The sequence below is a fragment of the Schistocerca cancellata genome, chromosome 1 (assembly GCF_023864275.1).
Source record: "Schistocerca cancellata isolate TAMUIC-IGC-003103 chromosome 1, iqSchCanc2.1, whole genome shotgun sequence".
NCBI classification, from domain to species: Eukaryota; Metazoa; Arthropoda; class Insecta; order Orthoptera; family Acrididae; genus Schistocerca; species Schistocerca cancellata.
The window spans coordinates 790,181,602-790,206,154 of NC_064626.1; the positions used below are offsets into that span (position 1 = coordinate 790,181,602).

General features: G+C 39.9%; 1 protein-coding gene across 1 annotated transcript in view; it reads left to right on the forward strand.

Annotated features, from left to right (window-relative positions):
- The window catches only part of LOC126103748 (ankyrin repeat domain-containing protein 17), a 236,288-nt gene extending 212,841 nt beyond the window's left edge, over nucleotides 1-23,447 (forward strand). Inside the window, exons 37-42 of the mRNA XM_049912333.1 lie at nucleotides 4,385-4,501; nucleotides 6,206-7,539; nucleotides 12,602-12,745; nucleotides 18,236-19,474; nucleotides 22,547-22,744; nucleotides 22,853-23,447. Coding sequence (XP_049768290.1) covers nucleotides 4,385-4,501; nucleotides 6,206-7,539; nucleotides 12,602-12,745; nucleotides 18,236-19,474; nucleotides 22,547-22,744; nucleotides 22,853-22,879 — 3,059 coding nt within the window. The 3' untranslated portion in view covers nucleotides 22,880-23,447. The remainder of the gene's footprint in view (nucleotides 1-4,384; nucleotides 4,502-6,205; nucleotides 7,540-12,601; nucleotides 12,746-18,235; nucleotides 19,475-22,546; nucleotides 22,745-22,852) is intronic.
- Nucleotides 23,448-24,553: the final 1,106 nt, after the last annotated feature.

Below are 24,553 nucleotides of genomic sequence, written 5' to 3' on the forward strand. Positions count from 1 at the left end.
ACTGTTAAGACTGACTGATGTGAGTGCATTTCAAGCACGACATACGCTTTCTCGGCTCCTGTCGCCATTTTGTCTCGCTGCGCTGTGGCGGCAGAAACCTGAAGTGCGGCTTCAGCCGAACAAAACTTTGAGTTTTTCTACGTATCTGTAGTGTGTCGTGACCATATGTCAATGAATGGAGCTACAGTGAATTTATGAAATTGCTTCAATCATTTGTAATAGCCCTGTATTTATACGGAATAGGCATCAAATACTTCTCAAGGACTTATTATCTAATAAAGACTTATTATCTAATAAAAACTGCTGATGTAATGGAAAATGAGAACTGTCTCAGAAGTAGAAACTTTGACTCAATGTTATACGTCATAATCAATTGTTTTGGAAAGCCTGCAGCTGTTATTTATTATTTAAATAATGAAACATTGTGCCAGTTACGATTTTTTTTCATGTGTAGTTGAGCGTGTTTCGAGAATTTTATCTTGAGTATTTTATGTGCTGTTAGCATATGTGTTGCTCTACGTCTCTTGCACTGTAGTTATCTTTTTGAGATTATCAGGTACTGTGCCGCCTCAGTTATGTAGAAAACTACACAGGCGCAAACTACCACTTACATTGTTTGTGCATCACAAAAAATACATATGTAAATACTGCATATGGCAACAAGAATAAATTCTCAAAACATGGATTGTTCAGCATGAAAAAATATGTTAATTGGTGCTGTGTTTAAACTAGAAACATTTGAGCAAAAGAAAGGGAGTGAAGGTGTTAGCTAGTGCTACAAGTGGCGAAACGACAAAATGCATTAACTTTTGTGTGTTTTCTACTCCAAATCCGTTTAGTAGGACATCTTGTTGTCAGGAAACCGTTCCCCATAATGCTTGTAAACACTACTTGATGGCCAACATCATGCCAGTACCATTTTATGTCACTTTTTTCATGACAAACATTTTTTTCATCAAGTGTAAATCGTGAGAGAATTGTAAATATATTGATGTAAAATCAGGTGCGAATTAACATTATGAACATAGGAAATTTTATGGGAATGAGAAAAATGTCATATATAGTGGGAAAACAGTAATTCCAGGAACACAAAAGCAGAGTTTACTGCACTTCATTCCACCCCCCCCCCCCCCCCCCCCCCCCCCATCTCCAGCTCTAGGCAGTGTTAACAGAGAGCAAGCATTTGTGATTAGTCAGCTGGTGCGTGTGGAGTGTTCAGCCAGGTTCACAGACGTAACTAATGTATTGCAACAGCTTGTAGCTTTCTGTATAGTTGCACTGTGAGCTACCATTCGTGCAGGATGCCACAAATTCAGCATAATTACACAGTTTTAAACATGGCATCAGTTGAAATCATATGGGCGGGTATTAATATTATAGTGCAGGTTCTGGCATTAGAGCTGTGACAAAAGTTAAATACAAGGAAGACGAACCCAAACGTTGGAGCTGAAAACAAATTTTTGCAGGGTCACAAAAATATGCATAAAAGAAATAATACATAAAGATGAAAATGCTGTCTGCTATTGTAAACTTAATCAACAGCTGGCATGTAAGTTAAATATCATCTGTGGACATGCCACTATTCCAAGATTTTAGATTGTTGTATGCCCTGATGTAGGCATTTTGAATTACTAATTTTTACTTTTAACAGCTGCCACATAACACTCCGGCATTATTTCACACACATGATCCACAATTCCTACAGCCCTTTGGTTCACAAAATCTATACGATTCTTTTTCGGTTACATGCTAAGTTTATTTTTTCACCCAAAAATCTTGCAAGATTGTGAGATAGGCTCTACATCATTGGCTTGCAAATATACCATATTTACCCGATTATAAGATGGTGGCACTTTTTTTTCCCCAAATCGTCACTTGAAAAATACAAGGTTGTCTTATATTTGCAAATTAAACTATTGCTGCTGAGGTTAACATTTTTACATTGTTTGACAGAGTTTATAGGATCCTCTTACATTTGTACATGAGGTTTTGGCTGTGGAGGTCCCTTGCAAATTTATTTTGAAGCATTTGTAAGTGCTGGAGGGCTGGGCAAATGTGCGGGTGCATTATCATGATGCAAGAGCCATGAATGTAAAAAAACCATTAGCATGGTTTTGACATTTGACCTGACATGACGTGACGAGCTTTGTATGGTCTTGGAGAACTTTTACCCACCCATTGTGAAGATTGAACCTTGGTCTCAACATCGTAAGCGTAGATCCACATCTCATCACCGATTATGATTCTCTTAAGGAACATCTCATTCACATTTGTGCGATCCAAAAGCTCTTCACAGATTGGGAGGTGAAGCTCTTTCTGGTCTTGACTCATGAGCCATGGGTTGAACAGCATGAAGCATTCCAAGATGCTGTGTCAGGGTTTCATGGAAGGATGCAACTGAAATGTTACATTCTTTTGGAATCCCTTGGACGATTAGGCTTCAGTTGGCATTCACAAATTTGTTGACACTCCCATCCTGAGTGTCGGCAGTAGACATAAAAGGGAATCCTGAATAAGGGTCATCTTTTAACTTCCATCTAGCCATTTTTAAACCATGTGAACCATTCATGACACGCTGTGCGGCTTAAGCACTCATCACCGTAGGCTTTCTGCATCATTTGGTGCATCTCTGTAAAGGTTGTCTTGAGTTTCACGCAAAATTTAATGCAGGCGCATTGCTCCTCTAACTCTGCCACCTTGAAATTTGCAACTGTGCGACACGACGTTCTACTCAACACAGCACTGAATAATAACTGACAGACATACAACAATGAAACTTCTGGCAGTTACACATCAAACGCAGGGTAGGCAGGGATGTCAGCCGCATTTTGTTCCAACACACCATTGGCATTAAATTACGAATATTCCGGAATTTTTTGGACAGGTGTCATATGACTTGCTCCCTGGAAGATATTGCTGTCTATTTTTCACAGTTGCTCAGGCACAGAGGAGGAACAGAGGTACCAGCTTGGCTAAGAATTGGACGAGAGCTGGGAGGGGGTTAGTGAGAGGGTAACAAACTATGTTGTGTTGCCAACTGTGGAAATCCATACCACATACTTCAGCTTTTTAGGAACATCTGCCGTATTTAAACTGCAGTTTGCCTGTATCCATTTGTGGTCGGAACTGAAATTACTTTAAAATTAGATTAATACTTAACAAGAGTATTCATTTATGCAGACAAAGGTAAAAGTCTAGATGGAAGCCAATGGCATACGTAAGAGTTTCTTGCAACAATGTTGTCAGTGGTCACCATGATGTGACAGGAATGAGAGGGGGTGTGTCAACTTGTTTGTACATGGACAATGAGAAATCAGAAGGCAGATGATACGTTTGAAAGCAACATACATTGTAACATTCTCATGTCGGTATAGAAGCGAAACAGATAAAAACAGCAGTGTTCTCAGGTACCACGGTAACCAACATCTCAAAAATCGCAGCATATTCAGAAGAAACAGACAAAGATTTGTGACAGTAAAGATATAAATTTCTCAGCAATGCTGCGGTGGTGGTGGTGGTGGTGGTGGTGGTGGTGGTGGTGGCTAAAAATAATGATACCACAGATGAGTAGGTTAGTAAGTGAAACATGTAGAAACTAAAATGGTCTGCTATCCTTATGTTATCAAAATGTAGACAGTCAATACATGACATACATTTAGAATAGGCATAATGTTAACTTTTCAGGCAGATACTTTGTCAGTAACACGGTTTGTAATTTTGATTAGTCAGAATATGAAGAAAAAAAAATGGGGGGTCAACTTATAATCAGAGGCATCTTATACTCGGGCAAATACAATAGTGTGCGTGTGTTGACTTTCTTCAGTAATAAAATGAAAACATTGAAATCGAATAGATTGCCACAGCAATTACTCCACAATAACTGTGACACAGTGCTCATATTTTGAAATACAGCGACCAAGGAAAAGGGGTAGAAGGAAAAGTGTGCAACAAAGTACGAACAAATTGAACTTCTTGTGTTGCAATTAAGATCCCTTCCTAATTACATCTGTTTTATGCTAAAGACACTGACGACAAATGTTAGTAATAGGAAAGGAATGTTAATCAACTGAGGAAAATTGCAGTTTGTTCTGAGAATTTTTAATAATGCGCATAGACATTAAACACACATTCTTATCATATGTTATGAAAATCTGTCATGGATTTTGAATGAGTTTTTCTGTAGGTAAGTGAAGCACCAAATAACTCTTGATTGCTCAGCTAATTGTAATGTAAGTTTTCCATAAACTAATTTTTCTTTCCAGTGACGATGCAGTTCCAGTGCAAATAATACTTTCAGTTAGTGTTGTGCACTATTCAGTCCAACTATATAGCTTGTGTATAGTTTTTCCTTCTTATTTGATATTTTGTTGTTTTTGTTTTACAGTTGTAGGTGCACCGGTACCACTGTTCACTTCTTTGCGGTCAGCATCAGCTTCAAAATTAAGTGGATCATTTCCCCCTCCAGTAACAAGAGGGACAGCTCCACGCCATGTCGCAGCAGGTACAGGGTCCATTATAAAAAACAAAAATTCTCTCTTCAGTGCAACACAGTCTGTGAGATTTAATAATGCCAAAAATAAATCAGAAAAACCTTTGTTGAGCCCATGTAATAGTGTGTAGCATTTTTAAAGCCATTGGGATAGGCAAATGCATTGTAATTCCTACAACTGCCACAGTTACGTCTCATGTCACTGAGCTGAGTTAGTTTTGTGAGGTGTTTTCATAGCACTACTTTAGCATTGCCGAGTTTCCACCTGTTCGATCTAACACTGAGCTTTAGCACAAACCATTCAATAACTATGAGCAGTGCTACATACTATATAGTTATTGTTAAGATGGCAATGTTACGGCATAAGACAGTTAACTCTGTATATTTGCAAACGTTACTTGACAGACAAATGTTTTGCCAGCATCCTTCTATGTCAGTTATGCAGCTTTTTGTTTTGTTTCTCTCCCTGAACATTGTTTTAAAGTGTAAATAATGAGAAATTTATAATTATGGAAGTATGCAAGTAGATGCAAATTGACTTTATGAGCATAGAAAATTTGAAGGAACGAATAAAACAATGTAAACAGCAGGAAAACATTAATTCTGGAAATGTAAAACTGAAGTAACAGTGTATTTGTCTTAACTGCATTGCACCAACCCTTCAAGAAACTCAAACCAAAGCACAACACTCCTAGCACAGCATTGTCAACACAAATGAAAGAAATAAAATCATGGATAGATGATGAATATGCCAATTTCAGACAGCAGTGTGTCTGTTCTGAAAGAAATCATGTATAAGGGCTTACATTTTGCACTTACGTACGTGTTTTTGTCTCCTAGTTTTGTGCACATATTGCATTACCCTACGTGTCATATTTTTGTCTTTTTGTTTCTGGGGTTCTATGCTAGGTAATTTCTCAGGTCATGAGAGCAGAATAGTGGTCTCCTTGAAAGTGAACATAAAAAAAGGTTTGTTTGTATACAAGCACCAATCAAGGTGCATTTATAGGAACTATGTAAACTGGACTATTTAAATTTTTAAAGAATGAGTGTAATTCAAATACTGACTAGCATTTCGTTGCATTTTAAGAAAATAATATGAGCCTAGTGTTAAACTTGTTCACGTAATGCAGTGTTCAATGTGCTCACTCAAATATAAAATAAATAAATAAATAAATAAAAATGCCTTATTTGCGTCCTTGAACTGATGATCTTGGGCTGTGACAGACGAGTTGGTTGGGGACTTAAGAGATTTTAAACTGACATTGAAAACAAGTCAGACTGAATCAGCATTTATTATTAAACCCAACAGTAGACACAGTTAAAATCAGAATGTCAAGTAAGGCATTCAAATTATCTGGTGCAGCACCTACGTATATCCCTCTCTATTAGGCCCTTACCTCAGTATAGGCATTAGATTTCCATATTGATCAGTAGCTTAGCATAGTCCCAATATCATTTCATTTAGATTCACTCTTCCTTTATTTTTCAATCGTGAGAAAAGGAAACTGACTTTATTTGTATGATATGGGTTGGGGGTTGGACTAGGGGAGGCTTGATTGGAAATTAATACTGAAAGGAAATTTCTGAATGGTTATCAGACTGTTGCGTAATGTCCATTTCTGTTTCCCTTTATCTTTTTTATACTGTAGTCAAATATTTCAAAAGTAGTGAATTTTAGATCTGATGAAATGTAATTTTTAAATCTTTTTGCAGCAGAGAAACGTGCAGCTGCGGCTGCAGCTGCCGCTGCAGCTCAGATGGCTGCGGCTTCAAATACAAAAACTACAATGTCATATACCTCAGCCATCATGACATCGGGCCGCACATCAAAAGCAGCTAGTAGCAGTACACCACCGACATTTGCAGCAAAACTAACAGAGGCACCACCACTGCAGGTTCCTGGAGGCCTTCCAAGTTCAACAAAGTTATCTCGGGTGGTATCTCAGCCTACTTCGTTACCAGCAGCAAGCCAAACTTCTATATTGCTGCAGCAGCAACAGCACCACCATCACCACCACCAGCAGCAGCAGCAGCAAGCTGCTTCTCCAAAGCATCATAGGCCTTCCACTCAGCAGTCAACAACAGCAACATCGACGACGATGACTACTACTACTGCCACTACTACTGCCACCACAACCACCAGCACCAGTACCACCACCACTACCACTGCCACCAACACGAACACCACAACTTCAGCTTCCAGCTCACAAGTACCTGGAGTTCCACAACCGGGTGGTTTTCAGATCACACCTGGTAAGGCACCATTTCCATCAGCAACCACACCAGCAACCAGTGCTTCAGTGGCGGCACCTGCTGCTAGTCAGCCTCAGGTGACAGTGGCCTCAACAACAGCTACTGCACGTGTTGGTACACCACAGCCACAGCAAGCAGTGTCAGTACAACAGTCACCACCACAGCAGCAGCAGCAACAGCAGATGTCACAACAGTGTCAACAGCAACAAAACGTGACACAGAGTGGTCAGCAGCAGACTTCACTAGCACCTCCACCGCCCCCACCTCCAGCGACTCCGCAGCAGTCACAGATACATCAGCAGCAGGTAATTTCTCAGCCTCAGCAGCAGCAGCAGCCCCACCACCAACAGCAGCAGCAGCAGCAGCAACAACAACAACAACAACAGCAGCAGCAGCACCAGCAACATCAGCAGCAGCAACAGCAACAACAGCACCAACAGCAGCAGCAACATCAGCAGCAGCACCATCACCACCAACAGCAACACCACCACCAGCAACAGCAGCATCACCATGTACAACAGCAGCAGCAACAATCATTACAACAACAGTCATCTCAGCAACAGCAGCAGCAGCAGCATCACCATCACCACCACCACCATCACCACAACCAGCAACAGCAGCAGGCACAACACCAACACCACCAACAGCAACAACACCAGATAGTGCAACAGCAGTTGACACAAGCACAGCACCAACAAGCTCAGCCACCATCTCCAGAAACACAGCAGGTTTCTGTTGCAGCCCCAAATGCTGCTCCACTTGAATACTCTTTGTTCAATGACAACTTCACAAAGGTAAGAATGTTTAATTAAAGTACAGTAATAAAAATAATATCTGCCCTGTATACTGTATATACTTTTGTGTTTCTTAATGACCATTTCATGTCAATTGATATAACTTCCCTATCTCAGCATCTCAAATATGTTAAAATGTGGATCCCAACACTTACCACACATGACTCCACTTGTTTTTAACTCTTTAACATGCATTATTTCAAATGTTGCACACATTCAAATGATAATAGTCAAAACATAGTGCACACATTCATAACTTGTCATTTTGGACAATAGACTACCTAGTATTTAAGAGTGGTCTTGTTGTGAATTGTACTGCATAAACTTCCTGCCAAGTGTAACAACCAACTTACAAATTGCAGACTTTAGAGTTTAACGCTGGAAACTCCAGGATGGAGTAATGACAATATTAAGAAAAGGATAGATCGCTACTCACCATACAGCTGAGGTGCTGAGTCACAAATAGGGACAACAAAAAGATAAAATCTTCTCAGTTTTCAAGCTGAGTCAATTCCATTAAAATTGTCAAGCTTTCGATGGCAAGCTCTGCCTTCGTCGTCAGGAGTAAAACTGCTGAAGGGCTGGGCTGGCACTATTTCCTGCTTATATACCTATCATTACGGCCACTGGTACGAATCAAAGAGGGCTGAAGCGACCCGTGACTGGAAACAGTTGGGCAGCTCATCGCAGCTCTGGCCTGCTGCGGGGCCAAGTGACGTCAGGTGGTGCAACGGGACGGCACCACGTTTGAAACTGCCACTCCCACCTCCCTACAAGTATTGAGCATCCACCATTGCTTCCATTGACATCCAAAGCCTGCCACACGCCCTACTCAGTGTGTAGCCCTGGTCTCTGTTGAAATTGTTGCTGTTCGTTCTAATCTCAGACACCTCTTGTATAAGGGAATTCTTCATGGAGCAGTTTGAGGAGCAGGCTCTGAACTCTGCAGTGTTGCAACTGTCTTGCTTCCTTAGGTACATCAATGACACCTTCCTGATACGACCTCATAGTGAAAATACACTGGAGCAGTTCATGGATCACATGAATGGTGTCCATCCTAGCATCAAACCCGGCGGCTTTCCTGCCAAATGGCCAGACCCCAAGACAAGAGATATGTTGCGCCCTGTGAAAGAAGACATAGCAGTATGGTGTACCTTGAGTGCGGCAGTATCTCTTATAGGTCAGACAGTTCGCACAGTTGTTCATGCATCAACATACTGGGACTCCATTATAAAAGAGGTGGCTGAGATTAGAATGAACAGCAACAATTTCAACAGACAAGGACTACGCACTGAGTAGGGCATGGTACATCTTTGGATGTCAAAAGGAGGCAACAACAGATGCTTAACACGTGTAGGGATGCGAGAGCAGCAGTTTCAAACCTGGCACCAACCCCTCACACCACCTGATATCACTCAGTCCTCCAGAGGGCCAGAACTGCTGTGAGGTGTCCAACTCACCTTCTGCGCATGCGTCGGTTCAGTCCACTCTGGTTGGAGCCAGTGGCCATAATTGTAAGTATGTAAGCGGGAAGTAGTACTAGCCTCGACAGTCAGTCGTTTTACTCCTGACGACGAAGGTGGAGCTAGCCTTCGAAAGCTTGAGAATTTTATTGCAATTGACGCGGCTTGAAAACTGAGATTTTATCCAGTCATAAGACTCGGAGGAAACAAAAAGATAGTTAAGATAAGCCTTTCTGCCAAAAGGCCTTCTTCAGAAATACACACACACTAACTAACTAACTAACTAACTTAACATTCACAACCACTGTCTCTGGTATGTTTACGTTTACCTTCACAATCAATTTCCACTGTAATACTTCCTCACAATGTCCCTTCTAGTAGCACTGGTTTGTATTATTGTATTCGGCTGGATATACACCTGTGATCCATAACATTTGCAGTTTGTATGGAATATTAAAAATCCATTCTTTGCGAATAAATATTGCAGGAGGCCTGTTCCTGACAAAAAATGGTCATACGTTCTTCATACTGTCGAAACTGAACAGTTTGAGGACCAGCCACTTACAAGAATTTAGAGCCAAGACATTTATGTCAGAATTTTAAAATTACTGGCACATTTGTGCGATGTATCTTAAACTATAACACGCGCAAAAAGAAAAAAAAAATCAATATTACATGTGAAAACTTAGCTTCTGTTGTAGCGTGTTAATCTTAGAGACCAAAATTATATGTGAAAGCTTAGCTTTTCTTGTAGATATACGGTACTGTGTACATTAATGTAAACCGTTAACTTTTCCTTTTGCGTGTTCGCGCAATGTAACCAGTGATCTTGCTATTGGCTGACTGTAACACGTGTCCTATGCTCTGAATAGCTGCTGTCATCGGCTGGCGAGATCTCGTGGCTTGAGATATGACTAGCTTACAAAAGGACATCGCAACCTCGGTTTCAGCACTCCGGAAAGTAACGCGCTGTGTTTGGTGCAATCCGAATTTATACTTTCGTAATACGAAAATATGCAGCGTATATGTTGCTGCAAATCAAAGGTCTTTCCAAAACTTCACTTCTCTCTCTCTCTCTCTCTCTCTCTCTCTCTCTCTCTCTCTCTCTCTCTCTCTCTCTCTCTTTTTTTTTTTTTTTTTTTTTTTTTTTTTTTTTTTTTTTTTTTTTTTTTTTTTTTTTTTAATTAAGTCTCTCCAAAACTTCTCTGCCCCGTCTTTTCTTCTTCTTCTTCTTCTTCTTCTTCTTCTTTTTTTTTTTCCCCGGGGAAGTTCTGCGCGATTGTATTAAACGTTAACCATTCAAAGGATTGATAATTTTTACAGTTCCGAGGGAAAATCTACGGAAAACCTACTGTCACTTAGCACAGAAAAAGTGTATTTTCGCCCGGGAAAAAGCATATTTTTTTAAATGGGATATCCGGGAGAAATCCGGGAATAATCCGGGAATTTTTTTTCCTTGTCCCTGTATACACCCTGTACAACCATTTTCATAATGCATATTAACAGTGCAACAATTGGAGCACAACAGTACAAAAACTGTGACTGTACACGATTTTTGCAATACAAACTACACAGCTAAAGTGTGGTTAAGAAAACTGTTGAGTACTGCTAATTCATTAGTGTATCTTAAAGTTTTATTTAATGTAACTAAGTCAAGTTATCAAATATGCAATGAGGACGTACTTCCAAGAATGTAACACCACCAGTGTAAGTGTGCTATGTAACACCACCAGTGTAAGTGTGCTACGGCTTCTGATCAGTCGTTGTGTTCGTGTTTGTGTTTGTTTCCATAAGGTTTATTCTTATAATGAACAGAGTGTACCAACAACTTTGATTCTGGTGATAAAACACAAACATTATGGGTGCCACATGCCCCTACAATAATAAAGCATTTCTATCTTAACTTGTAAAATTTCAACCCTCCAGTTGTAATGTAAGGATTTTCTTTTTTGAATTCATTGAATAGTTCATGTAAATCACCACAGTATTAAACTTTTTTGCATTAGAACCTTAGTACCATTTGCTTACAGAGTAACACAATCTTTTTTTGCCAGGCATCAAACAGCTGTTACTGTTAGTTTCATAAAACATATCAGATTAAATGAATTTGTCATTTCTTATGCAGGTAATACTCCCTGCTATTTTACTAAATGCCTTGTCAATTTAACCAAACATCCTGACACATTAAATTCACTCTAATTTTTGCTCGATGCCAAGAATTTGGCAGTAAACTGATAATCTTAATTTTATCCTCTTTGTTTGAAATATGTGGCTTAGTTTTTAGCTTTTCTATCAAATAATCTTACAGGGTTGGTTAATTATTGTAACTGTCACCTGGTTTAGTACAAATTGGTTTTTGAAATTAAACTTCCAATTCTTTTTGACTGCAGTTGCTGCTTTCTCGATTTTTGCATTCAAGATGAAAGGTCTTTTTGCTTCATTTAATTTTTTTATCCTCAGATCTTTTGTTATAGGCTTCTTATGTTTCTTAAAAGCGTTCAAGCAAGACTGACCAGAAAGGTGATGAGATTTTTTAAAGTACTTCACTTTATGGTATTTGTAAATTGCTTTAACCTCTGAGTCAACTCTTAAGGGGAGCCGGAACGATCCATCTCCATGTTAATTTTAGCAAATAGAAGGGATATTTTTTCTAAAACCATTAAACATATTGCTCTGAAATTTGGACTACATGTTCAGTGAATATTTATCTACAAAGTTATAATACCATGTTAGAAATATTTATTGCTTTTTGTTCTACAATTTTTTTAAACAGAAAATTTTGCACTTTTTCTTCTGTAACTCTTGACTTATACAATATTTTTTTTACAATTTGTTATAAAAATTAAGGAAAAGAAGTAAACAATGTTTTGTATAAATTTTGTTGATATACTGTTAGCAGTTTTTGAGAAAATGTTCCTCAAAGACGAAAATTTCAAAGTTACGGGAAATGGCTTCCAAAGTTTTTTAATACATTCCTGCCCCATATGATGGATTATCAGCATCCTTTTGCTTGTCCAGTGTTAATTTCCTTTTCACTGGTCTTTCCTTCCCCTTTGCTGCATGTTGTTGGCTTTTGTCTCTTCTTCCTGCACCTCTTAATCTTTCTTCATCAGTTAGGTGCATTGTGGAAATGGTGTGTCCTGGTTGGAAACCTAAATGTTTCAGCACATCACATTTGATAATGTTTCCTGTTTCCTTCATTTTGTGTGTGTGTGTGTGTGTGTGTGTGTGTGTGTGTGTGTGTGTGTGTGTGTGAGAGAGAGAGAGAGAGAGAGAGAGAGAGAGAGAGAGAGAGCAGTTTAGTAGCCTTCTTGGTAACTTGTAATGCAATGCTCATCATTCACACTTTCCTGTGTTCACTTTCTGTTTATCATTTTTTCCAGTCCAAGCCTTCGGAAATTTACCACCTCCTTTCCCTCGAAGTGTTTTAACTTCACATGTCCCCCATGAATAAATGTGCAAATTAATGTGTGAATTAAAGACAATGAAGTAATTTTTTTGTGGATTGCTTCTTTGGTTATATGGCTGATTTAATAAAAAATTGAAGTATTTATTGTAATTTTGTCATGTATAGTAATCCAAAAACCTAAAATTTACAGGTGGCCCAGCAGTCAATGTGGGGAAGAGACAGTGAAGCAACAAAAACAATTATGAATTTTGCAAGTGTTGCAGCAACTGGTGGTGCCCCAGGATCAGGATCTAGCAGCTCTAGCACGAAGTTCCTTGAAAACGTCCCTCCTCAGGTAAAGATTTTCTGATCACACTGGCAGCAGAGATTAAATACTGTAATGGCTCATATATATCAAATACCATTTTTACTTCATTATTTATATTATAACCGTAGGTTTTAATCAGACAAAAGTGTGTGTTCAGTGATAAGAGTTTAATAACATAAACGATAGTAACATTAGAAATCTCAGTTAACTACAGAATACTGAAAGATTGTTTATTATTCTGACCTGTATTGCATTTATTATTTAACACATTGTGGGCAGATACAGAGTCCATTACATGTATATTTCAAGGTAACTTGTACTTCCCACACGCTGTCTGTAGATGGCATATATTGTGATACATTTTAACATCTTGATCTGTTGAGGTGGGTATTTATGAGGTATTTACACCAGTAGTCAATGTGTCAGACATGACTGCCTTCATTTGCTTTTTGCTTACATAGCAGTTTGATTGTATTTTGACATTTCAAATAGTTACTATTTTTGCCCTGAAGTTCCTTCTGCTTACAGAGATTGTCCCCTTCAGAGAACAGAAGGAAACGAACAAACCTTAAATATTTTCTGAGGTTTCTGCAATGATTATTCAGATCTTTCTAATCAGTATGAAGATCCGGATGACACTGTGAATGACTGTTTTTATAGTTCTGTGGATGATTCACAGGCCTGTAAAGAAGCGTGAGATGGCAGTGTTTTCAAGTGATTCTGACAATAATGATGGGACAGGTATACACTCGCACACACACAAATATTCATCTGCACATATACAGACACAGGCAGACATATGTAAATGCAAAGAGGTTGGGCAGAGATGTCAGTCGAGGCAGAAGTACAGAGGCAAAGGTGTTGCTGAATGACAGGTGAGGTACGAGGGGCGGCAACTTGAAATTAGCAGAGGTTGAGGCCTGGGGGGTAATGGGAAGAGAGACTATATTGAAGGGCAAGTTCCCATCTCCAGAGTTCTGATAGGTTGGTGTCAGTGGGAAGTATCCAGATAACCCATACGGTGTAACACCACAACACCCCAATTCAGTAGTTAACCTTTCCTCCAAATCTCTCTCCCAATGCGAAACCTCTGTCCTATCCAAAGGCCTCACCTTCAGCCCTACTCCCATATTCAACCAAACAGCCCTCGTCAAAGATTTACTGTCCTACACTCGTAGCCTCTGCTGGAAATATCACTTTGCCACGAAGAAAAATAATCCTTATCCCACTCCTAATGATCCAACTCTGAACCCTGCCTGGAACAGTTCCATCCTTCGTCACAGTGGGACCCACCTCCTCTTCCTCAAAATCACCCTCTCCAGTCCTTCCAGGAATTTCTCACTTCCAGCCTTGCCTCTCAATCTTTCTTGAAGAACCTTAATCCTACTCCCAACATCATCACAGCTGAAGCCCAGGCTATCCATGATCTGAAGGCTGACCGATCCATCGTCATTCTTCTGGCTGACAAGGGTTCCACGACCGTGGTACTTGATCGTCGGGAGTATGTGGCTGAGGGACTGCGTCAGCTTTCAGACAACACTACATACAAAGTTTGCCAAGGTAATCCCATTCCTGATGTCCAGGCGGAGCTTCAAGGAATCCTCAGAACCTTAGGCCCCTACAAAACCTTTCACCTGACTCCATCAACCTCCTGACCCACCGACACCTCGCACTCCTACCTTCTACCTACTTCCTAAAATTCACAAACCCAAACATCCCGGCCGCCCCATTGTAGCTGGTTACCAAGCCCCCACAGAACGTATCTCTGCCTACGTAGATCAACACCTTCAACCCATTACATGCAGTCTCCCATCCTTCATCAAAGACACCAACCACTTTCTCGAACGCCTGGAATCCTTACCCAGTCTGTTACCCCCGGAAACCATCCTTGTAACCATTGATGCCACTTCCCTATACACAAATATCCCGAACGTCCAGGGCCTCGCTGCAATGGAGCACTTCCTTTCATGCTGATCACCTGCCACCCTACCTAAAACCTCTTTCCTCATCACCTTAGCCAGCTTCATCCTGACTCACAACTTCTTCACTTTTGAAGGCCAGGCATACCAACAATTAAAGGGAACAGCCATGGGTACCAGGATGGCCCCCTCGTATGCCAACCTATTTATGGGTCGCTTAGAGGAAGCCTTCTTGGTTACCCAAGCCTGCCAACCCAAAGTTTGGGACAGATTTATTGATGACATCTTCATGATCTGGACTCACAGTGAAGAACAACTCCAGAATTTCCTCTCCAACCTCAACTCCTTTGGTTCCGTCAGATTCACCTGGTCCTACTCCTAATCCCATGCCACTTTCCTCGACGTTGACCTCCATCTGTCCAATGGCCAGCTTCACACAACTGTACACATCAAACCCACTAACAAGCAACAGTACCTCCATTATGACAGCTGCCACCCATTCCATATCAAATGGCCCCTTCCCTACAGCTTAGGTCTTCGTGGCAAATGAATCTGCTCCAGTCCTGAATCCCTGAACCATTACACCAATAACCTGAAAACAGCTTTCGCATCCCGCAACTAACCTCCCGACCTGGTACAGAAGCAAATAGCTAGAGCCACTTCCTCATCCTCTCAAACCCAGAACCTCCCACAGGAGAACCCCAAAAATGCCCCACTTGTGACAGGATACTTCTGGGACTGGATCAGACTCTGAATGTGGCTCTCCAGATCCTGCCCTGAAATGAGATCCATCCTTCATGAAATCCTCCCCACTCCACCAAGAATGTCTTTATGCCGTCCACTTAACCTTCATAACCTCCCCGTTGCCTGTGATGTGGAAGTCGTAGGATGCTCTTAGCAGTGCCAGTTGTGTTGACAGTTCGAGTGGTGCAGTCTATTGCACGACAAATCTGTAGCAGTTCTGAAGCGAATGCCGTGAAGTGTTTCCTTCAGTTTAGAAATCAAGTTGAACTTATGAGGGCTTAAGTCAGGGGAATGCAGTAGGTGGTATAGCACTTAGCAGCCCCATAAGTCAAACAAATCAGTAACAGCTTTTACTGTATGTGCTTGAGCATTGTCCTGCAAAATGATGGTCAGGTCTTGCAGGAAGTGTCATCACTTCTGTCTGTATGCTGTTCATTTTTGGAACACAACCTATGACGAGTTTAGAGACAGAAGTGATGACACTTCCTGCAGGACCTGACCATCATTTTGCAGGCCAATGCCCAAGCACGTACAGTGCAAGCTGTTACTGATTTGTTTGACTGGTGGGGCTGCTAAGTGCTATACCACCTACTGCACTCCCCTGACTTAAGCCCTCATGAGTTCAACTCGTTTTCTAAACTGAAGCAAACACTTCACGGCATTCACTGCAGAACTGCTACAAATTCGGCGGGCAATAGACTGCGCCGCTTGAACTGTCAACACAACTGGCACCGCTAAGAGTATCCTACGGCTTCCACATCATTGGCAACATATTATACACAATGCTGGTGACTACTTTGAAGGTCAGTAAAACTCAGATACGTGTTTCAATTTTGTACGAGCTGTAAATAAATAATTGCCGCTATTAAAATTCCAACCTGCGTGTGTGTGTGTGTGTGTGTGTGTGTGTGTGTGTGTGTGTGTGTGTGTGTATGTTTTACAGAGCATGACACAACAAATTACAGAGCTATGTTCTGTAAATAGCTTTATGAAGTTCAATGTATGTGGATACCAAGCAGCACAGTGAAATACAATTTTGTTGGATATGATGTAGAACTGTCCTGCTGGGTCCCCCTCCAAAATAACATCATGAAAATAGAAACATATTCTGAAAGAAATGCAAAATGTGAGTGACAGTTATTATTGTATTTAAATTTTTCAGTTTTTGCAAATAGCTCCTAATCCAACCAAGACTTTGTAAACAACTACTTACTCCAAACATAATTTACACCATACAATAGTTGATAATTTCTACCTGCAAATCAAAGTTAATGCAGTTTTGTAATAGTCTAACCTCCCTGGCTTGACAATACAAATGCAAACTACATGAAACACAGTATAGTTGCTGTTATTTTGGTAGTGTTAGGAGGCAAAGCACTAATGGCACAAATTTGTTCCAACTTGCACCATCTTTTACCAGTTCAGAACTAGGGAGACGACACTACTGCAAAGTAAATGCCTAACATTATTCTATTAAGTGTAAACAGTGTTAATTTAATAAGCGATAATGCAGATTTGGTGTAAGAATCATAGAGAATGGAAAATTAAGTTCATTTTTAAATTTTTTATTTTTTGTAATTTATACACTGAAGAGACAAAACGTTGTGACTATCCACCTTTGGAATGCAATACAGCAGTGATTCTGAACGGCATGGATTTGGCAAGTCCTTGGTAGATTTCTGAGGTACTTAGCACCAAATGTTTCTGCATAAGCCATACATTTCCCATAAATTACTGACTGGTGCTTTGAAGACGTAGAGCTGGTACCCAGTAGTATTGCAGATGTACTTCGTGGGTTATGATGATACTAATTTGGTAGTGAAAACATAAAAATAACTTCACTATAATGCTTCTCAAACCACTGTAGCATAATTCTGGTCTTGTAGTCTGGATATTTCTCCTGCTGGAAGATGTCATCACCATCATTCTTCAACCAGTTCCAAGATCCTTACAACAGTAGCAAGCGAATAGCCAACTAGCTTTTCCGTTTCCAAGATGCTCATTCCCAGGCACAGTGTCATAACACTCTGTCCTTTGACAATGTCACTTATGTTAGTGGATTTCCTCATTCGCATTCTTTATTGTCACTAGAATGGTTCGCATTCGTCTCTGCTCTGCAGTGCCAGCAGATGGCGTTTAGTCTCAACGTGGGTGGTAGTCACAGTATCTTGGCGTGTCAGTGTATATGTTCAACGTGACATCTGTTGGTCACAAGAACAACGTGAAAGGGATAATACACGTCACACCGTACATTCTGAGGCATATGTGAACTCTGAAGTGACTGCATTAGATATGCACATTATGGAGTCACAAATTGTTGTTAGAACAGGAGGTTCATACAAAAGTTCTTCTTTAACATAAGTCCATAAAAAGAATTCCGTGGGAGTCGGATTTGGAGGGTTATGAGGCCAAGAGAACAACACAGCATCATTACGGCTAGTACCACCGATCCAACTGTTTGGATGATGTTGATTTAAAATTGGCAAAGTACCACACCCCAATATTAAATTTTTGAAGTTTTATTTTACATTCTCTATAATTTTTATTGTTGTATCACTCTTCATTAAATGGTTATATCCATATGGAATAACCACATTCATTTTGAATTGTACTACATTTCAAAGTTCACACACTTATTCCACAGACACTCTGTCCAGTTGTTGCAGTGTCTGATTTATGGAGTGATTTAAAAGTGATCTCTGTATAATGGGTTCTTACAGCTGACAACATGTGTAGAACAGCAGTAATGTGTTCATTATTTGGTTATATTGCCATTGCTGTATTTATATTTTTTATGTTAATGTGCACCTTAATATTGCTTGTAATTTGATGATGGTTCTTCTTTATTGTACAGGTTGATGCTGCAAAGGCACCTGGTTATCGCGGAAATGCTGTATGCTCCCCAGTTTCATCAAAAACGAGCAGCAATAGCACAACTCCACCATCCCTCTCTGCTGCACCAGGACCACAGTACCAGAATGCACCCACCTTCTCAGCAGAGTCTATAGGGCCATGTCTTAACCATCCAAATAAGCCACCCCAACAACAGGCTTCACCAGGTGGAGCTGGGGATGCAGTATTTGGTGCTGCACGCAGTGGTTTCCCAACAGCTGAACTTGCCCAACCTCGTGTCCCTCCATCTCATGACCATGGTCCTGGACCTGCTATTTTTGCAACTCCAGAACAGCAAACACAGCTTTTGAAAATGGTTCCACCTGGACCAGGACCTGTTTCAGAACCTCAGTTGCTAGCTCCATTTCATCCTCATCACCACCACCACCATCAGCAGCAGCACCATCATCATCATGCTCCCCCTGTGACAACTGTGAGTATGTCAAGACTCAATCCCCGAGCTCCTGATTTCAGCCTTCACCTTCCACCTGGTAAGGCCCAGCAACAGCAGCCACAACAGGCACCACCACCAGGTGCATTTGCTTCAGGATATCATAATAGAGCTCCACCACCTCCCTCATCTGCTCCTGGGTTAGCTGCAGTTCTGCCTGGACTCTCTGGTGTTCCATTTGCAGCACCTGGACCAGCAGGGAAACAGCCTCCTGGACCATATGGTGGCCATGGTGCAGCTGGTGCTGGCGGAAATCCACGGTGGCAGTTGTATGGGCAGCCATACCATGGACCAGGACCACATCATCCTGCAGATGTTGTTGGGCAGCTTGGCTTTCCTTCTGGTGCAATAGCTCACTTGGCTAGTCTAGCAGCTGGGCTCCCTGGCTCGGCAGACTTGCTTGCTGGTCTTGAAAATGGAAGTGGTGGATCGCCACCACCATCACCTGCTGGAGGTGCAGGTGATGGAAGATCGACAGAAGACCGCAAAATCCGGCCAATAGGCACTGAACGTGCTAGCTGGAAGAACCTTGTCAATAATGTAGCTGGTGATCCTGACTGGATGCTAGGTGCAGCTGAGCCAAAGGTGTGGCCTGGACATACCGTGGATCGGGGTCATCCACAACAGCAGCAGCAGCAGCAGCAGCAACAGCAGCAGCAACAGCAACAACTTTTCAGAACTAATCCATCACATTATGGTCGTCTGCCTTCTGCTGATGATTTGCAGCATATGGTAGAAGCTCCTTTCCAGGTAAGTCCGTAAGAAAATTTATAATAACTATGTAAAGTCCCATAGCTTGTGTCTAGTATATGCTTCTTAATGTAGAAGTTAGAAAAAAGTTACTTGTAGGGATGGTTATGTATATGATCGATCCGACAGAAGCAAACCTCATCCATCAAACCTTTGTATGAGTTGACAACTTCTAAATTATGCACATTCCCAAAAAAAGTAAAATGGGACTATCAGGTAGGAGAGCTTTAGAAGTGGGTTCTGGCACTAGAAAAGCTGGAATTAATATTCAGTTGGGCAGTAACCCAAATGAGGAGAGCCAACATGACATGTACCAACCTGATTTTTTGCTGTAGCCCTCACTGAATTTGAAGTTATCACTGAAAAAGTCAGTGTCAGACACTAAATAAAAGAAGTGGGTTAATAGAAATAAATTCTGAATGAGCTTTAAATTGAACGAAAAGAATTTACTTGAAAAATAAGAAAATGGCAAAATATAAATGACAGAGTTACAAATTTTTACAAAGTTCTCCAGTACACCTTGCCCTACTACAACAGATTTACAATAATATAAACACAGCTGTTGTATAAGCAACAAATTATTGTAAATATGGCACTTAAAACAAGTATGAAATAAATGAATGAATCATTGGTATGCTCTAACTTAGTATCCCTTTTGTCGTGACTCTTACTGCTTACAAAAATTATATGTTTGGACTGTTAAATTAAATAGATATTTTAGTTTTGTTTCATTGCATAGTCACTCCTATTGTGTTAATTCATATTACAAAAGTGGCGCTTTTCCCTGTTATGGAAGCACAAGCTTGATTGTGAATGTCAAGCAAGTTCACAAATTAACAGATACTGTTGGGGAATTATTTTGTACAGTTTTTCTAAATAATATCCCATGTTTTTATAAAGTAATGTATGCTTATAAATTAACGATACCTATACAGAGTATGTTCCAAATTCCTTATTTGTAGACGTACATGATATAGTTATTTACAGAATCCCTTTTTTTGTTATACAGTGTCTCTCATGGTTCCTAGTACAGGGATCCTATTCTAGGGCTGGCCGGGGTGGCCGAGCGGTTCTAGGCGCTACAGTCTGGAACCGCGCGACCGCTATGGTCACAGGTTTGAATCCTGCCTCCGGCATGGATGTGTATGATGTCCTTAGGTTAGCTAGGTTTAAGTAGTTCTAAGTTCTAGGTGACTGATGACCTCTGAAATTTAGTCCCATAGTGCTCAGAGCCATTTTAGCCTATTCTAGGGATTGTAGACAGTACGTAGTAAATAAAGTTTTTGATAAGGAACTCGTACATTATATCTGGGGCTCAGATCAACAACTCCCTTAAACTTTCATACAGGTAACTTACTCTTTAAACCCAGAGTATGTTTTTTTCGTTTCTTTTCTTTGTTATTATCTAAGTATCTAGCCTTGTTCGCCAAATCCCAACAAATGGCTTCAGGGTCGCATTGTGTAGGTAAAGTCTTTAAAATATTTCAAAAAATCTACTGGGTTCACACTGCTTCTAGGGTCGAACTTGCAAAATTGCTTATATCAAACCAATATTCTACACTGTCAGCATGCTTATTTGGTTGACATATATTTCTGATTCTATGTAACTGCCTGCATTAGTGCCATTACATATGATACATTCTGTGCATTAACCAGTTAACTACATCTCTCTTAATCTTTTAATTACTTTCATGGCTGTAGGTCTTACACTCATCACATACAAATTTCCATTCGTCCCCGAGTGGGAAATAGTTACAGCCTGTATTTGCAGTTTCTATTTGGTTAACACATTTTTGCATTTGTTTTAAATGGACTACTCTTGGGTTTCATATCAGGTCTTAATTCCCCAAACTACGTCCTTACACTATTATTGCTGTATTTTATCTAATGTATTTGAAACCCTATCGATTGCAACAACACATTTAAATCCCTTTCAAGTTTTCTGTGCTCATCGCAGGAATTTGATCACTTTCAAATGGACTGATAACACAGCCACATTCTTTAAGTGACTGTCACTACTTTCAGAGATTTGTTTTCTACTCTTCTTTTACTGGTTGCAGTTGTTGAGTCTCACTAACAACCTCCAGTGTATCCACATTGATACTTACTGTCAATAAAGCCACTACAGTTACAGCCCCCCTGCAACACTGCTCATCTGTTAAATTTATTGTGCCCCATGTGCACAAGCCGCTGCTTGTTAAATTGCTGATACACATCTTTTATTTGCTCTGTCGAATGCTGTCTTCTGGCTGAAAGTGCATGCATGATTTGGTTAAGCCTTGCATGGTATTTTTCTGCAACTTGTCACCCACCACTGATATATGCTGTATTGCACTTTCATTTTCTGTTACTATGCACTATTCCTATACACATGGGAACTAAGATCTTATCTACCGATCAATTTTAACGTTATCAAACAAGTTTCATGCCTTAAGTACCACTTATAATGTATCTGTTCTACAAATAACTGTAAATTATAGTTGTTTGTTCAGCAACACAGAACATCTTTTGGAAGAGATAAATGTTGTACATACATTAAAGGAGAGTTTCATAGGATGTGTTCAATTATATGTTAATCGCACAAAAGAATGGAGTGCAGAACTGCTCTTATTAAGGCTATTACTGCCCCCAGCACTGTAAATATTCCAAGATAACTGACAAATGATGAACCAAGTGTACAAAGTTGGAAGTGTTTAGATGATGGTTCAACACTATGGATCTGAGAGAACAATGTGTAATTGTCATTGCATTTGCTTCGATTATCTTTGCTGTAAGAACTGTAAATTGTAGCATTCAATAATGAATGCTTATCACAGTTACAACTCTGATGAGAAATGTTGGTCTAAAAGTTCACAGATCACAGTTTATTCCCATGGGGTCATTTTTTGTGACTTCCAGATCAGTGTGTGGTCTAGGTTAGAAAACTTCTTAACAGTGTAAAAAGATTCGTGTATTATGTTTTTGAAATTTTCTGACAATGTGGAAAGAAAATGATCCATCCATTTTTATGGAAACCATACAGTGTAATGATTTTGAACTCAGATCTATGATAGCATAATTTACATTTTACAGGCAGGACATCCAGAGAACCAACACTCATTCCATAATGGCAGTGGCACAGTAGCAGCCTTGTCGTTAATGCATCATGGTCTTCCGCTGATGCCACAATTTGGAGTTGCTGGTGCAGGAGCAGGAGCTAGTGCAGATATGGATGCTGTTAAAATGGAAGCTCCCAGTTGGGGCTTGCAAGATGTACAGGAGAAGCCACACGTAAGTTTGTTACCTTTTATGGTATACTGCATATGGTTTTAAGTTTACTGTTGTTTAAATTGTGTACAAATCTTTATATTATTAATTACATTATTTTTCTCGTTTCAGCAGTGGCATGCCAAATGGAGTCATTAAAGAAGAAATTCAGCATAATGTTCAGACGTGAAGCTAGTTAAAGACGTATATCTTCTAAACATGAACTTTTTTTATTAAAAAGATCCATCTGTAGCTTATAAAAATGCTTTGGTCTTTTCACCTAGTGTTTGGGATACAGACCTCTGGTAGCTTATTAGAAACCCCAATCAGGAAACTCGTGCAATTGAAAATTCATTTGGTTTCTAGGTATTTTACTTTGACCCAGTCCATGTTTTGCTAATGGCTTGCCAAAACAGGCCACATTTATAGTTGACATGCATTAAAGCAAGTTCGCTTGTACCCAGTCTATGGGTTTATGTTGCACTTGTCAACTTGTGGCTCAATGATGGAACTTGTCCCTCTCTTAATATATGATTGTTGTGGGTGCCGCTATAATATTGTAGCTATGAGGCGCGTCGGAAATTAGCGGTTAATGAATTCGGTGTATATAACTATTTTGTGAACCAAGAGATACTGTAGCTCATCTTTCAAAAATAAGTTCTTTGCATGTTTCGTCCTTTATTTGATAATTGCTTTGTAGTTTAAGAAATAAAAGAATACAGATTTATCTGCAATGAATTTTTTTCCTCTCTCATCCCATAGTTCTGTGATAAGCAAAGAACTGTTCTTCATTTTTTATTTAGTAAGGGAACTGTTGGTCTTCAGTTTTCTGCAGTTTACCTATACTGTCGATCTAGTTTGGACAACATGAGAAAAGGAATAGAGAGTAAATAATATAAATATGGTAGTATTGCTGCATATAGATTTGGCTGCTCTTGAAGCCTGGGTTATGGAGTTTGTTCAAGTGTTCATTTTATGTAATGATGGAACATTTGTGTTCTCCAAGCGTATTTTGATCGCATTATAATAAATATATACGTACGTACATATATATAAATACAAGTGAGAACGCAGAAATGTATTGGAAAATATTCTTTACCAATTAATGATACAAAAGGAAAGGAGTTGACTAACATTTCTTCCCTTTGTGTTTTGTTAATCTCGTTTTGAAGGTGTATTGCACACCTGTTCATCTATGATGATCATGGGGCTCAGCCCACTTAATTATGATGTTGAGCTGTGAGGCAGACTGTGTCCTTCAAGGTATTGCCTTATTGCACAAGTAGCCCTTGAAGGGATTGTTGCCACACTTCCACAGATGTAGGGATATTCAGTAAGTGGATTATGTATAATTGCTTGTACATGAAGACTTAAATATATCTTTATGCACTGTGAGATGAGTTTCTTTATTCAGATAAGAGCCTAGAGCATCCTTTTCCTACACAGTTCTTCTAAAACATTCATAGAATTTCTATATCCTTAAGTGTCCTCCCTTCCCCTCTCTCTCACACACAATCCCTCTCTCTGTCTAAGGAAATAAAAACCTACTTTCATTAAATTACCTTGAAAACTCGAAATATTTCATATCTTAAGTATTAATAAGAATGTGCAGTCTGTGCACTAGGCCTCTACAGTGTAATGTTTTGTTCCCTTAGAGAAAATTTGTGGTTTTATTGTGGTTGAGGACCTAGGTGGAATCGTGGAACTTCAGAAATAGTGCGTGGAGAATTTGGAAACTCGAGCAATACCATATTTATCTACCATATGACATTCATGGGAACACAAGAGCTATGAAGCCTTGCAGTGAAAACCCATCCTTTGTAATATTGTGAC